Source organism: Myxine glutinosa, chromosome 12, assembly GCF_964187855.1.
Source record: "Myxine glutinosa chromosome 12, kmMyxGlut1.1, whole genome shotgun sequence".
NCBI classification, from domain to species: Eukaryota; Metazoa; Chordata; class Myxini; order Myxiniformes; family Myxinidae; genus Myxine; species Myxine glutinosa.
In genome coordinates this window covers 11,924,470-11,939,175 of record NC_136272.1, presented here as the reverse complement: position 1 = coordinate 11,939,175, position 14,706 = coordinate 11,924,470, and the positions used below count along the sequence as shown (strand labels likewise).

The 14,706-nt window shown below is 44.7% G+C and overlaps 1 protein-coding gene across 1 annotated transcript in view; it reads right to left on the bottom strand.

Moving 5' to 3' along the window:
- LOC144888388 (cartilage acidic protein 1-like) overlaps window positions 1–14,706 on the bottom strand; it is a 246,602-nt gene that overhangs the window by 96,114 nt on the left and 135,782 nt on the right. Inside the window, exon 4 of the mRNA XM_078766245.1 lies at window positions 5,711–5,867. Within this exon, the coding sequence (XP_078622371.1) occupies window positions 5,711–5,867 (157 nt within the window). The remainder of the gene's footprint in view (window positions 1–5,710; window positions 5,868–14,706) is intronic.

Here is a 14,706-nt window from a genome sequence, read left to right as displayed (position 1 = left end):
ATTTGTTGTTGAGACAGATGCTTCTGACATTGCGATAGCTGCCACACTTAACCAAGTCAGGAGACCCGTGGCATTTTTTTCTAGGACACTGAATGCGAGTGAATGCAAACATTCTTCAGTGGAGAAAGAGGCATATGCCATTGTTGAATCATTGCGTAAGTGGCAACACTATCTGACTGGACGCCATTTCACCCTGATCACTGATCAGAAGTCTGTAGTCTTCATGTTTGACTCAAAGCAATCGGGAAAGATCAAGAATGATAAAATACAACGATGGAGGATTGAACTTTCCTGCTACAACTTTGATATGCAGTTCCGACCTGGGAGCGAGAACATAGTGGCAGACACTTTATCCAGAGCAGACTGCTCGGCAATCAGTACAGATACCTTAATCGAACTGCACAATTCTCTCTGCCACCCCGGCACTACAAGGATGGTACATTTAGTAGGAACTCGAAATCTTCCCTTCTCTGTTGAGGAAGTGAAGAAGATAACAGCCTCCTGTCCAGTGTGTGCCGAGTGCAAACCAAGAGTCTACCAACCGCAACAGTCACATTTGATAAAAGCTACACAACCCTTTGAAAGGCTCAGTATGGATTTCAAGGGGCCCTTACCATCATCTACCGCTAACTGCTACTTGCTTACTGTGATAAATGAGTTATCTCGCTTCCCATTTGCTTTTCCTTGTTCCGACATGACAACTTGCACCGTCATTAAATGTCTTAGTCAACTCTTTGCTATGTTTGGTATGCCTGCTTATGTACATTCTGACAGGGGGAGTTCCTTTATGTCGTCAGAATTGAAGCACTTCCTATACGACCGCGGCGTCTCGACCAGTCGCACTACCCGGTATAATCCTGGAGGGAACGGCCAGTGTGAACGTTACAATGGTGTGATTTGGAAGAATATTACTCTGGCTCTCAAATCACGAGGCCTACCAACTCCTCGATCGGAGAACGTTCTGGCAGACGCCTTGCATTCTATACGTTCTCTGCTCTCGACTGCTACAAATGCTACTCCACACGAGCGTTTATTCAATAATTACCAACGACGGTCTACAAGTGGCTGCTCAATTCCGACATGGCTATCCTCACCTGGACCTGTTCTCTTGAAACGTCACGTGAGGCAATCGAAGTATGACCCTGTCATTGAGGAGGTGGAACTGCTTGAGGCTAACCCTCAGTATGCCCACGTGCGCTACCCTGGCGGTAAAGAGACATCTGTGGCTCTGCATGACCTGGCACCATGTGGTAAGGTCCAAAACTCTGGTGGCTTAGATCCTCCTGTCCAAAAACCACCTGGACTGGACACAGACGCAACCCCGGGGGATCTGTCACACGATCAGCTCATGAGTGGTAATGAAGATACTACCAGCTCTTAGATGTTGGAAGCTCTCCGAAGGAGGTTCCTAATGCTCCTCCACTGCGCAGATCAGGGCGAGACAGAAAACCACCTGTTCGCCTGAATCTGTAGGGGTTTACTCGCTTATTATTTTGAGAGGGCGAGAATGTTATAGATTGTCATTCCAAATCCTCCTCCATACTGTAAGCCCGAGAGCCTGGATCTTTTCCCCTCCCTGAACAACAACAACAACATCAGCATCATAGGTTATATATATCCGGGTCTTGCGATTACCCGTAGGGAATTGCGATATTCAAGATGGATGCTGCGTGGGCTCGTGTGGATGGATGATAATTACGGTAGGAATAATAATCGTTATGTTCTTGGTTAATTATTAATGTAGGATTGTTATGCTTATGTATGTAGTATTATTTGTATTATTAAGCGACAGACTTAGCTTTGCTTCTGTGTTGTTACAGGCTGTACTGTTCTCGCTGAATAAAGCCTACGTTGTGTGACCTCACGAATCAAGCCTATTCCATTAATAATAATAATAATAATAATAATAATAATAATGCATTTATTTTATATAGCGCTTTTCAGGAAGCCCAAAGACGCTTTGACAGAGTGCAAAACATAATGCATAGCAAAACATAAAGACAATTGCAAAAAAAGAAGAATCAATAGGGAAATATTCAAAGCACAAAGGAGGGAGGAGGAGAGGAGATAGTCAGGGGTTAGATGCTGTGGGTTAAATGTTGAATGCAGTGTTGAACAGGTGGGTCTTGAGTGATGTTTTGAATGTGGTGAGTGAGGAGGAGTCTCTGATGGTGTGAGGTAGCGAGTTCCAGAGGGTGGGAGCAGCGATGAAGAAGGCCCTGTCCCCCCAGGATCTAAATTTGGTCCGGATGGGGGGGGGTCTGGACTTTCCCACTGAGACTTAGTGGGGTTATTCACTCTTCGGCTATCCGATTCGGTTATTACTTCGGTTATTACTCTTCGGCTTCGGTTATCCATTCACTCTTCGGCTTACCACACGGTACATTCACCAGCATATATTCAACCAAAAGGTAAAATGATGATTTGACATTTGTGATGGATTCTGATTTTCATGTAATTGCTTTTCCATTATATTTTCCCTCATTTCAAATATGTTAATGTTTCTTTTTCATTTGAGCAACGCCGGGTACTCCAGCTATAAACACTTATATACTTTACTCGGGGTACGACAACTTTGTCTGGGGGGTAACATAGGCTATGTGGCTGTGGCTTCATTCGGAGGTGTGGAGGACCGGAAGAGGGGCGTAAATTCTCTATGTAAATGTGTACCGTGTAGCACCACCTGGTGATAGTGGCAGAGGGTATTACAATTTCCTATTTTACCTGGGCGACACTGAGGTTAAAGCACTCTTTGCACAGGTAAATTTTTCCTCCTTCCCTTCCCCACCTCCCTGAAAGATGTATATGTAAAGTAGGTATCGACCTTAGCCATTCATTACTATTCTTCTGTGAATTCTCGATGATTCTCGGTTATTGTGCCGGTCGGCGACTTCCGTGAATTATTGATGCACTGAGTTGATTGGTTGAACAAATGTTTCCGTTTTTTTAAAGTTGTTACTTGAGAATATGCGGATGATCATTTTAAGATGACTGTGATAAGTAAAATACTTATAATGCATTTATAGCAAAAACTGTTATAAGCTCCCATGACCATGATCCTCGTCGTCACTGGTTCCGCCATCTTGATGCGAGCTATGTGGGCGATGGCCGATGAGTCATGAACATTGGGACTAGTCTGTTATCTCCACCATGTCCGTGTATCAGTCACCAGGGGTGAGTGTTGCATTGATCACGCTGCGGCGTAATGTATGTTTGTTTTAATTGACTGTTTCGTCTGTTATGGCTGTAATGTTTGCATTGTTATAGAAATACGAATGCTCAGGGTATTGTATCCATCTTGTTCTGGGTCTTGTTATATTAACTGATGCATTCGGTTATGTTCATTAATAACAAGAAGTACTATATGTATTGTACATTTATTGGAGAACAATTTTACTATTGGTTACCGGTTGATTTATGGTTATATTATTACTGGGCATTAGTGAAATTGGAATGTTGAATTGTTATTAACTATAATGTCTTTAATGTTTAACGATAATATTTTTATTAGTTAACACCTGAATTAATGACAGAAGATAGTTGATCGGAATTGTTCAATTGGTAGTAGATTGCATTGGTAAAATATTTACTCTTCAACTGCAGTAAATTGTAACGGTATTATGGTAACAGAGCTCATCATTGAATACATGAAAGTATTGCCCTGAAGTTTGTAAATTCCTAAATTGTCAACGATTGCGTCCTGACAGAGTTTTCATTGTGTCTATAAGGTTGGTTAAAAAAAACTTCCTGTTTATCATCGCCGCCCGCCCCGTGAAAGTCGTCCGCCCCTAAAAATCTCCTTTTTTTTTTTTTTTTTTGCTCGCGAAGTCAGTAAAATCCGTTCCTGCTCAGTGGAACAGGTTCGAATTTTGTATGTGCTCGCGTACTGTCTGAGCCAAGCTACATGTGCACGACACTTTGACAGAAAATGCCGTTCGTTGTTTGCCAAATTGGGCAAACGTCCAGTGTTCTAAAGGCCTGGGTTGGTGTCAAATTGCCAGAAAATATCACTAGACGAACTGTATTATGAGCTCGTGTCGGGAACGCTTGATGGTAAGAAATATAACCGTTTTAATGTACGTTGTTGTTGAATATTTAGTGTGTGCGGGTTTTCCCCCTCACTCGCCATTTACGTGGACCGCAGGTTTTGCTTCTGATAAATGGGGTGTGCGCTTCCTTATTTTATTCATAAAGAATGGTGGGAAATGTTGGACTCCAGTTCTGTTCTAAACTAACATCTGTCGGTATATTTGTACTGGGATCCCAGATCTGTATGTCTAGTTTTCATTCCCGGGTGGTTCAAAATTCCAAACCAAATCCAGACTTGGAAAAAACAATTTCAGTACAAAACACTGAATTTGATCTGAGACTGATGAATACTTGCAATTATTAGTTGTGAAAGGATGTGTGTGTGTGTGTGTGTGTGTGTGTGTGTGTGTGTGTGTGTGTGTGTGTGTGTGTGTGTGTGTGTGTGTGTGTGTGTGTGTGTGTGTGTGTGTGTGTGTGTGTGTGTGTGTGTGTGTGTGTGTGTGTGTGTGTGTGTGTGTGTGTGTGTAGGGGAATGGGGGGGGGGGTGCTCATTTTTTCAATGTACAATTTTTCCCCACATTTTTGTTGTTTGAACCTTGATGTTTGTGGCTTGGCTGATAGATAAACAGTAGAGTAGACAATGTACAAGTATATTTTATAGTGATTTTTCTTTTTCAGGTGTACCAATAATTGAGGACACCAATGGAGTGGTAAACATCTCGGTGAGAGATAAAAAGACTATGACCCATGTTGCAGCTAGAGAATCAACATTGGCAGATGTCATCAATACCCTTGGAAATTTCATTGAGTTCGTTATGACTGAAGACCAATGCTCAATTGCCAAACCAACAGAAGACCAATGAACATAATGCTTTCGATATGTATGAATGATATGGCAATAGCTGCTGATAGATACATGTATGGCAACCGGACATTATTCTTAAAAGCCGAAGTTTTGGTCTACCATCGTTATATGTATCAGCAAATATTTAAAGTAAACAGAACTCAATGTGACATAGGTTTCTTTTTTTTCTTTATTTGAATCGTATCAGTGCGTACATACGATGGTTTACTTGTTTAGAAATCATAACATGATTCATCATGTATGTCCGATCAAGTATATTTAAGAAAAAAACATATTGTGCATTGAATAATCCATTAAAATTTCACTCTGAAAAAAAAAATTAAAAACCCTCCCTCCCTACCCACCTTTTTGAAAAAAAGTGATGATAAACAGGAAAAAAATTTTAACCAGCCTAATGTTTTTCATCCATCTCCACCTGCAATACTCAATAAACTGTTGAAGCAAGATCAGTTGTTCTCATCTCGCCTTCCACATGTATGTAGTATATCCTTCCCCTCCCTCTCCCATCACCTCCCCCTTGCACTCCCCCTTGCACTCCCCCTTCCTCTCCTGCTTCCTCCCAAACCAAACACCTGCCTCCCCTGGCAACGCCGGGTACTCCTGCTAGTCTATCTATAAATAAAAAGTTGTATTTTCTGTCTATCTGTCCATCGATAGACTCGGCCTCACCCATCATATTACATACCGTTGGAATCCTCTTGCCCATTCACACAAGAAAAGTGCACCTCTGCCATTTAACATATATGAATGATTATTGAATATGCATTGGATTTCAGATGGAGAAGACCAGTCATGAAGCTGCTCTCTTAACTTTACCAGTGTATTTGTCGACACCCGCTTCCTTGGCAACGTTGGTCAAAGCAACAACTCCGTGGGTCACATCGCTGGCGAGCACGTCCATTTCAATGAGCGCATGAGGCCCCACGCTCCCACTGGCATAGTTGGCAACATAGATGGAATATCGCCCCAAACCCTGAAACAACACAGGAACCTCAGAAACTTTTTATGACATAATCACAAATCTCCTGAACTTGGTGCACAACTCCTGTAGGTTTCCTGCTGTGATGCTACTTTGGCCTCCAAGCAGATTATTACCTCTGCCACGGAAGGTTATGTTTTCAAAACCCTCTGTTTGTGAGCAGGATATCTCAAAAGGTTATGAACGAATTCGGACGAAACTTGGTGCACAGGTTTGGCGTGCGAAAAGGATGAATTGATAACACTAGCAACGGTACCTGCCCTATGGGCGGGGCGCTTAAATTGGGAAGCCCAAATGAAAAGGCAAAATATCAGAAATTGAAGGCTTTTTTTAATTTTAAACGATTTATATAAACATCCGCAAATCATCAAAATCTAAACAGTATTTGTTAAATTTCAATAAAAGCCACATCACTGTTCATATCGGTAAATATTATTCCATCGTGTTTGGAAAAATTGGAAAATTGGGAAAACAATATAGCCTATTTTACTCCAGGGGGTCTTAGGATTACCCACCCAAAATTTCGTTGCGATCGGTTTGTCCGTTTTTGCGGTACCTGGGAACGGACGGACAGACAGAAATTTGGTGAATTATAGTAAGATGTTGGTGAGGATCTGGATCTGGATACAAGAATTTTTAAAGTGATTCTATACAGTTGAAATATAAGGCCAAAAACAATATACAGTACAGCAGAATATTTCAATACGTTGTGGATGAGTTGGGTAGGTGACAACAATAAAGCGATTTGATTCCGGTTCCGGTGCGGTTCCAGATCCAAAACGTAAACTGGTCAGCCTGGCAGAGGTATGCGCTCTACCGAATACCGTTCCAGTTGTAATATAAATCAGGTACGGACAAAAGTTCCAAAAAAAATCACGTGAATTTCACGGTACACGGTTCCTCAAAGGGAACGATACAATTATTTCAGCGCCTGCCTCAATGTCAATTTCAATGTGAAACTTTGAGCCTCCAATTCAACCATAAATTATGATAATATTGTCTTGTTCCATATTTACAGAATTAATAATCAAATGCACAAATATTTATCAAAATGTAAACATATTTGAAGAGGAGGTGGTGGAAAAGAAAGGTGGTGCACAGAAAACTTCCTATGGGGAAGGCCGTAATGAACCACCTTTAGAGGCCATTTTTCCCCCCAGAGCAGGGGTTGGCCTTTTTCGGGCACCGTGGTCCCTTTTTTGAAGCAATGTTTTATGGCCGGATGCCCTTACTGCCGCCAACCCTGTTAGTCGTCTTTTGCGACACACGGAATTACCAGTGAACTGGTGCTCAATTTGCGGACCTCGGAAGGATGACGGGCTGAGTCAACCCCCTGGTGATAATTCAGCGATCGACCGGGATTCAAACCCAGGATCCTAGGATCCCAAGCCGGCACCCTAACCGCTAAGCCAACACCAGGCTAAGGGTTGATGAAATAATCCAACTGACCTGGTCCAACACATGGGAGAAAAGGGTGAAGAAATACTTGACAGGTATAATTAGTAGATGGTAAAATATACATGTGGGATGCCAGAAGATTTTCTGATGTCTATCTTTTGTGAAATCACCAAAGTTAGCAACACTGCAGAGTATAGACAATATCAATCAATTAGCTTAGTCTCACATGCATTGGAGGTATTACGACACCCATAAAAAGGAGAAAGGTGTCTGAGTGACAACCAAGTGGGATTCCGAGAGGGAAAGGTAACATGCCAACAGCGGGTATTAACCGAAAGAGTGATACAAGATAATAGAAAGTTATTTGTATGTTTCATAGATTACACAAAGGCATTCGATAAAGTTGAACATGACAAACTTGTAGAGATGTAAAATATATGAGATAGCATTAGAGCAAATTTGACCTCAAATCTCACCTTGAATCAAAGAGCAAAAGTGACAACAAATGTTGGTGAGACCAGAGGTTTTGAATTGCAGAAAGGATTGCGACAGAGCTGTATTCTTTTAGTGCTATTATGTGCACTGCCTTCAGTAAGTATTCACACCCCTTGACTTTTTGCACATTTGGTTGTGCTACGGCCTGAATTTAAAATGGATTATATTGAGATTTTTTTGTCACTGATCTGGACATAAAACCCCATAATGTCAAAGTGGAATTTTATTTTTTAGATTTTGTTGTACAAAATAATTTAAAGTGAAAAAGCTGATATGTCTTGAGTCATAAGTATTCAACTCTTTTGGGCTTCCGCTTCCGGTTCCGCCGGCGAGGTAGTGTTCTTCCAAGCTTCCTCATCAAGTTAAGTATTTTTCTCGTTTGTATTTTTGTCAAATATCAACTGTTTATTTTACTGTGTATGTGTTTACTGTATGTTTTTAATAAGATCTCGGTTTGTAAATCGTGCATACCTGTGTGTAATAGTCGTTTTGTTCGTGCCACATTTGTGGCCTGGTCCCTTGAGGCTTTCGTGTCTCCTCAGCGGTCGTTTGTTGTCTATTTACGTTCATGTTCATTCTTTTACTGTATTGCTTTTTTCTTTGTCTTGCTTTTCACTCCATACTTCCCCCGAATATCTTACCCTTTGTTTAAAGTATTAATACAACAAAAACTCAAAATAAATAATCTTAGTAATAATTTCCTTCTCTCCTCATGGCTTCCCCTCCCCCGACCGCGACCACTTGTCGTCTCGCCCCGCCCGTTTTCTCTTCTTCCTTCATAACTCAATCCTCTCCAGCCGATATCTTTCCAATTCTAGTTTTCACCATACTCGAACTTTTCTCCTTCTTCCTCAGATCCACTTTCACCTAACTTTCAATATATATATATTAACTACGAATTTAAAAAGTAGGCCTCTCCTCCCATATGAACACAATTGCTTGTACACCTCCCTGTTCCTTTGTTCTCTGCTCACCTGGCTCACTGGCTGTCAATCTCCTATTCTTCTGTTCATCCTTCTGAACCTGTTCTGGAATCCTTCACCCCCTTAGGCTCCATGCCCTCACTTCAGGGAATTTCCCAGATAGTTTTCACGGTTTTGTTTAAATATGTTTAAACTTTCCCCTGCAGTGTTGTATTCTGTGGTATATAATAACACGCTTTTCTTCTTCCTCTTTAAAAGGCTTTCTTCAATTTGATCATCAAATTTCTCCTTTTCAAAAAAAAATTAAATCTCTTACAGTTCTTCCTTTTTACATTCTCTAACCTCACCTGCATTCCACCCCTCCTATAACGTTTTCAAATTGATCTCTGACTTTAAAATCACAAGAAACTCATTTTGCAACAAATGTTCTTTTTCCATTAATAGTCCAACACTTTCTAAAATACCAACTCACTCCTCCCCTCCTAAACTCCCCCCTCACCCCTGCCCACGTAAATTCCCCTCACCCCCCCCCCTTCAAATCTCCCCATTACCCCTCCCCTCCCAACCTCCCTCCTCCCCTCCTAAATTCTGCCCTCGCTCCTCCCCTTCAAAACTCCCCCCTCATCCTTCCCCTTCAAATCACCCCACCCTCCATTTTACCGCTCTCACCTCTCATCCTCAAAGCTGCCTCCTCCCCACTTACTCTCCCTTACAACTTGTACCTCCACCTCCTCCAAACTACTTCCTCACTCTGCCCCCCCCCCCCCACCCCTCAAACAACACCTCACTGTGCCTCATCCCACCACCATCAAACCTTTTGTCCTCCTCCTCCTTCCCTTTCTCCCAGCTCTTCTGCAACCTCCGACACACTATCAACAGCTCTCCCTACCTCCTCTTCTTCCTCATTTTATCCTACCCCTCCCCTGGCCTGTATCCGATGCTCCCCCTTCCTCTTCCTTAACGATATGGCCTCAAACATCCGAGGCCTTCGCTCAAACCTGATTGATCTCTCCATACAGGTTGTGTCTGACAAACCAGACTTGATCTGCTTAACAGAAACTTTCCTCCTTCAATATCTTTCAATGTTACTCCCTCCTCCGGTATTATAGACCTGTGCATTGTCCTGGTGGTGGGGTTGCTCTCTTTATGAGAAACTCTCTTCATCACTCTCCCTGCACTGCCCTCTCTCAACCCCACCCCAAGGAGTACCTCAGGCTACGGCTTCCTCTCCGCTCCCACCATTTGTTTTTATGTGTGTTGTACCGTCCACCGAACAGTGATGACTCCATTTACATCTCCCTGTCTGACAACATGGACCAACTTCTATCCATTCATCCCAACTGTCTCTTCCTCAATTGTGGCGACTTCAACTGTCATTTAATTAATTAATCAAAAAACAAAAAATACCGTTTTTGCCAAAGCACTTGCTCACTATTGTGCTGAAATTTCAGCTTCTAGTGCAATGGATGGCTGAGATATCGCCTGGACAAACAGGAAAACAAACAAGAAACCAGAGTGAAAACTGAGTACTCCCTTTCAGCGTGCATCATTGCCGAGCCCCCTTCGGTGCCCGGCCATGACGATATGCAGCGCCTGGAGATGGCATGGGAAAGGAGCGGTGTACAATAAAGGAGTGTTGTGGAAGAGGGGGGGGATGGGAATTAACCTGGGAAGGATAGGGTGGGTTTGGGGTGGTTAATAAGGGACAAACATTTGTCAGTCAACAGTGCCGATAGAAAGTCTACATCCCCTTTCAAAATTTTCACCTTTTGTTACCTTATTGTCTGGAATTGAACTGGATTAAATCAGACTTTTTTCCACCTTTGTTTACTCATCATAACCCACAACTTCCGAGTGTAAAACAAATTCTACAAATTTCAGAAAATTTATTTAAAATATAAAGCTAGAATATCTTGGTTGGATATGTGTCCACCACCCTTATAACAGCAATTGTAAATTAGCCCAGGTGTAACTAATCACCTTCAAAATCACACACCATGTTAGTTGGCCTCCACCTGTGATACATTGTAGTGATTCTGATTATTTCATGATAAAATCAGCTGTTTCTGTAGGTTTTCCTCTGCTGAGTTGTACATTTCACAGCAAAGACTCAACCATGAGCACCAAGGAGCTTCAAAAGACCTTCGGGATAAAGTTCTGGAAAGGCACAGATCAGGGAATGGGTATAAAATATATTTCAAAGGTCTTGAATATCCCTTGGAGCACAGTCAAGACAATCATTAAGAAATGGAAAGTGTATGGTACCACCAAGACCATGCCTAGATCAGGCCGTCCCTCCAAACTGGATGACCAAGCAAGGAGGAGACTGATCAGAGAGGTCATCCAAGAGGCCAATGGCAACTTTGAGAGAGCTACAGGCCTTTATGACAAAGACTGGTCACTGTGTGCATGTGACAACAATATCCAAGCACTCCACAAGTCTGGCCTGTATGGTAGGGTGGCAAGAAGGAAGCCATTACTCAAAAAGCACACGTTGAGTCTGTTTGAGGTATGCAAAAAAATTTGAAGTCATGTGGCAAAAAGTTTTGTGGTCTGACAAAACCAAGATGGAACGTTTTGGCCGAAATGCAAGATGTTACATTTGGCGCAAACCTAACACAGCACATCACCCAAAGAACACCATCCCTAATGTGAAGCATAGTGGTGGCAGCATCATGTTATGGGGATGTTTCTCATCAGCAGGGATTGGGGCACTTGTCAGGATAGAAGGAGAAATGGATGGAGGAAAATACAGAACAATCTGAGAGGAAAACCTGCTGCCCTCTGAAAGAAAGGTGAAATTGGGATGGAAGTTCACCTTTCAGCATGACAATGACCCGAAGCACACAACCAAAGCTACACTGGAGTGGATAAGGAACAAAAATAGAAATGTCGTTGAGTGGCCCAGTCAGAGCCCCGACCTAAATCCAATCCAAAATCTGTGGCGTGACATGGCGGTGTGTGAGTGACAAGTTGTGCCGATCCCAACAGACTCACAGCTGTATTGCTGCCAAAGGTGCTTCCACCAAGTATTAACCCAAGGGGTGGACACTTATCCAACCAAGATATTCTAGTTTTGTATTTTGTTATTTTTCGGAAATTTGTAGAATTTATTTTTCACTTGAAGTGGTGGGTTATCTATATATATAAAACACAGTTTGTGTGTGTGTGTGTGTGTGTGCGTGTGTGTGTGCGTGTGTGTGTGTGTAATGTTACCGATAGACTCCGAAACGGAGAGGCTCACGTGCTTGATATTTGGCATAGACATGGCCATTGAGCCTGGGACGAACATGGCTGAGACCATATTTGACGAGATCCATATTTTTTATTCATATTTACCTCAGCACATTTCAGCGAAGTACCCGCTAATCTCAGCCAGTGCGAGCAGCTCGCTGATTCGCTCAGAGCGATCACGTGATGTTCCATCCCATCACACGTTTGCACGTGATTCAGGGCGAAAAGCCATTGCGTTTTTCACCTTTATGCGACCGTGTTTTGTGTCGATTTTGTGCGATATGAATTAAATTTTAATTCATATTTCGTGTTTACGAATTCGAATACGAAGGATTTCCCCTTTCGATTTCGAATACGAATCGAATACGAGCTTGAGTCGAGAGGGCGATTGTACGGGTCTCCCCTCCCCCACCCGGCAATGCCGGGTACTTCTGCTAGGATCACGTGATGTTCCAACTTTGCCGCCATAATCTCACAGTTATGCCTTCGCACGTAATTCAATTTTTTCACATTTCAGCGAGGAACATTGCCATTCACACCACATAGGTTTTTTTTCACTTTCATCTGATATTTGTGATTTATTTCAAACAAACTGTATTTCCCATCTACACGGCCATGTATTCCTATTAACGTTATGTAAAGTACATAAATTGTGTGGATTACATCATTTCTGGATGTGATCAATAATTGCCAGTAACCATCTATATCCCTCCCCTCCCCTTCCCTCCTCCCCCTCCCTTTCCCCCCTCCCCCTCCCCCTACCCTTCCCCCTCCCTTCCCCCTCCACCCTACCCTCTCCCCGTCCCCCCTCCCCTTTCCCCTCCCCTCCCCCTCCCCCTCCCTTTCCCCCATGCCCCTCCCTTTCCCCCCTACCTCTTCCTTTCTGCCCTACCCCTTCCCCATCCCCCTCCCCCTCCCCCTCCCCTCCCCCTCCCTTTCCCCCATGCTCCTCCCTTTCCCCCCTACCTCTTCCTTTCTGTCCTACCCCTTCCCCACCTCCTCCTCCCCCTCTCCCCTCCCCTCCACCTCCCCTTCCTCCCTCCCCCCACCCTCCCACTCCTCTCCCCCTCCCATCCCTCCCCCTCCCCCCTCTCCTCCCCCTCCCCCCACCCTCCCACTCCTCTCCCCCTCCCATCCCTCCCCCTCCTCCCTCTTCTCCCCCTCCCCTCCCTCCTCTCCCCCCTCCCCCCTCCCCTCCCCCCTCTCCCCCCTCCCCCCTCCCCTCCCCCCTCTCCCCCCCTCTCCTCCCCTCCCCCCCGTTCCCCTCCCCCCTCACCCCCCTCCCCCCCTCCCCTCCCCCTCTCCCCTCCCCCTCTCTCCCCCTCTCCTCCCCTCCCCCCCGTTCCCCTCCCCTCCCATCCCCCATCCCCCCTCCCCTCCCCTCCTCCCTCCCCCTCCCTTTCCCCCCTCCCCCTCCCCCTACCCTTCCCCCTCCCTTCTCCCTCAACCCTACCCTCTCCCCTTCCCCCCTCCCCTTTCCCCTCCTCTCCCCCTCCCCTCCCCTCCCCCTCCCTTTCCCCCATGCCCCTCCCTTTCCCCCCTACCCCTTCCTTTCTGCCCTTCCCCTTCCCCATCCCCACCCCTCTCCCCCTCCCCCTCCCCTCCCCCCTCCCCCTCCCCCACCCCCTCGCCCTCCCCCTCCACCTCCCCCCACCCTCCCACTTCTTCCTCCCCCCACCCTCCCACTCCTCCCTCCCCCCACCCTCCCCTTCCCCTCCCCCTCCCTCCTCCCCCTCCCTGTCTGGAGGGGTTTGCCAGACAGTTCATAGAGACATAGTGAGTGTGTGTGATTTTCCAGGGTAGAAAGACATTCTAAGTGTTGAACAGATCATGATTATATCATTCTCAGCAGCCTGCCAACCTGAAGGATGAGGGGGAGGCCATGGCAGAGGACAGAAAAATCAGCAAAAAGATAAGGAGGGTTTTCTAAAGAATCAGAAAGATTGTTGATGAAGATAAGGAACAGAACTTGGCCCAAGACACCGCCTTGGGGCACGGCGGCCTCAACAGGAAGAAGAGACGTGAGAGGAGGTGGCCTTCAAATTTTGAAGGACAAGAGTTTGCCATCCGGAAGCCTGGGTATCAAACAATGGCAAATACCTGAGATAAATCCAGAGAGATGGCCCTGATCTTTGGTCTCAGGTTCAAAGAGCACAACAAGCCAGGCGATCTACCAATGGCAGGAATGGATGGTGGTTGTGCCACGTCGGAGAAACTACACTGCCTTACCTTTTTACTTACAGGTCGGTGCTGATAAAAAATAAATGTAGGCCTCAGTGAGCCACCTTGATCCAAGGGGAATAAAGAATTAATTCGGTAGCTTCTAACGTCACAGTCGTCCCCAAGTTCAGCGGAGGTTGCGGACTTGAACTTGGGGACGATTAAGAAGAAGACCTTTGTTGGTCGAAAGCTTGTCGAAAATTAAAGATCGAAGTCCTGAAGCTACGTCCGCGTCTGATTTAACCTCCCGATTATCTATCTATAATTCCAGTAATCTCTGTTTGTACGTTTGTCTGTGACCGCTGTTTCTCGACAACCACGGGTCCGATATACTTTAAACTTGCCAGGTATATTGCTGGGGACCCGAGGATGTGCCTTTTCAAGGTTTCATATTAATCGGACAATTACTTACCGAGCTATGTCCAAAAAACGATTCAACCAATCAGAGAGCAGCGAGCTATCGCGTGTGCCGAACGTGGCGGACACACTCTGCCTCGGATGGCACATTTGAGAGCGTATTCATTTATTTCACGTTTGCAAACTATGTTGGCGCTATGTTGGCG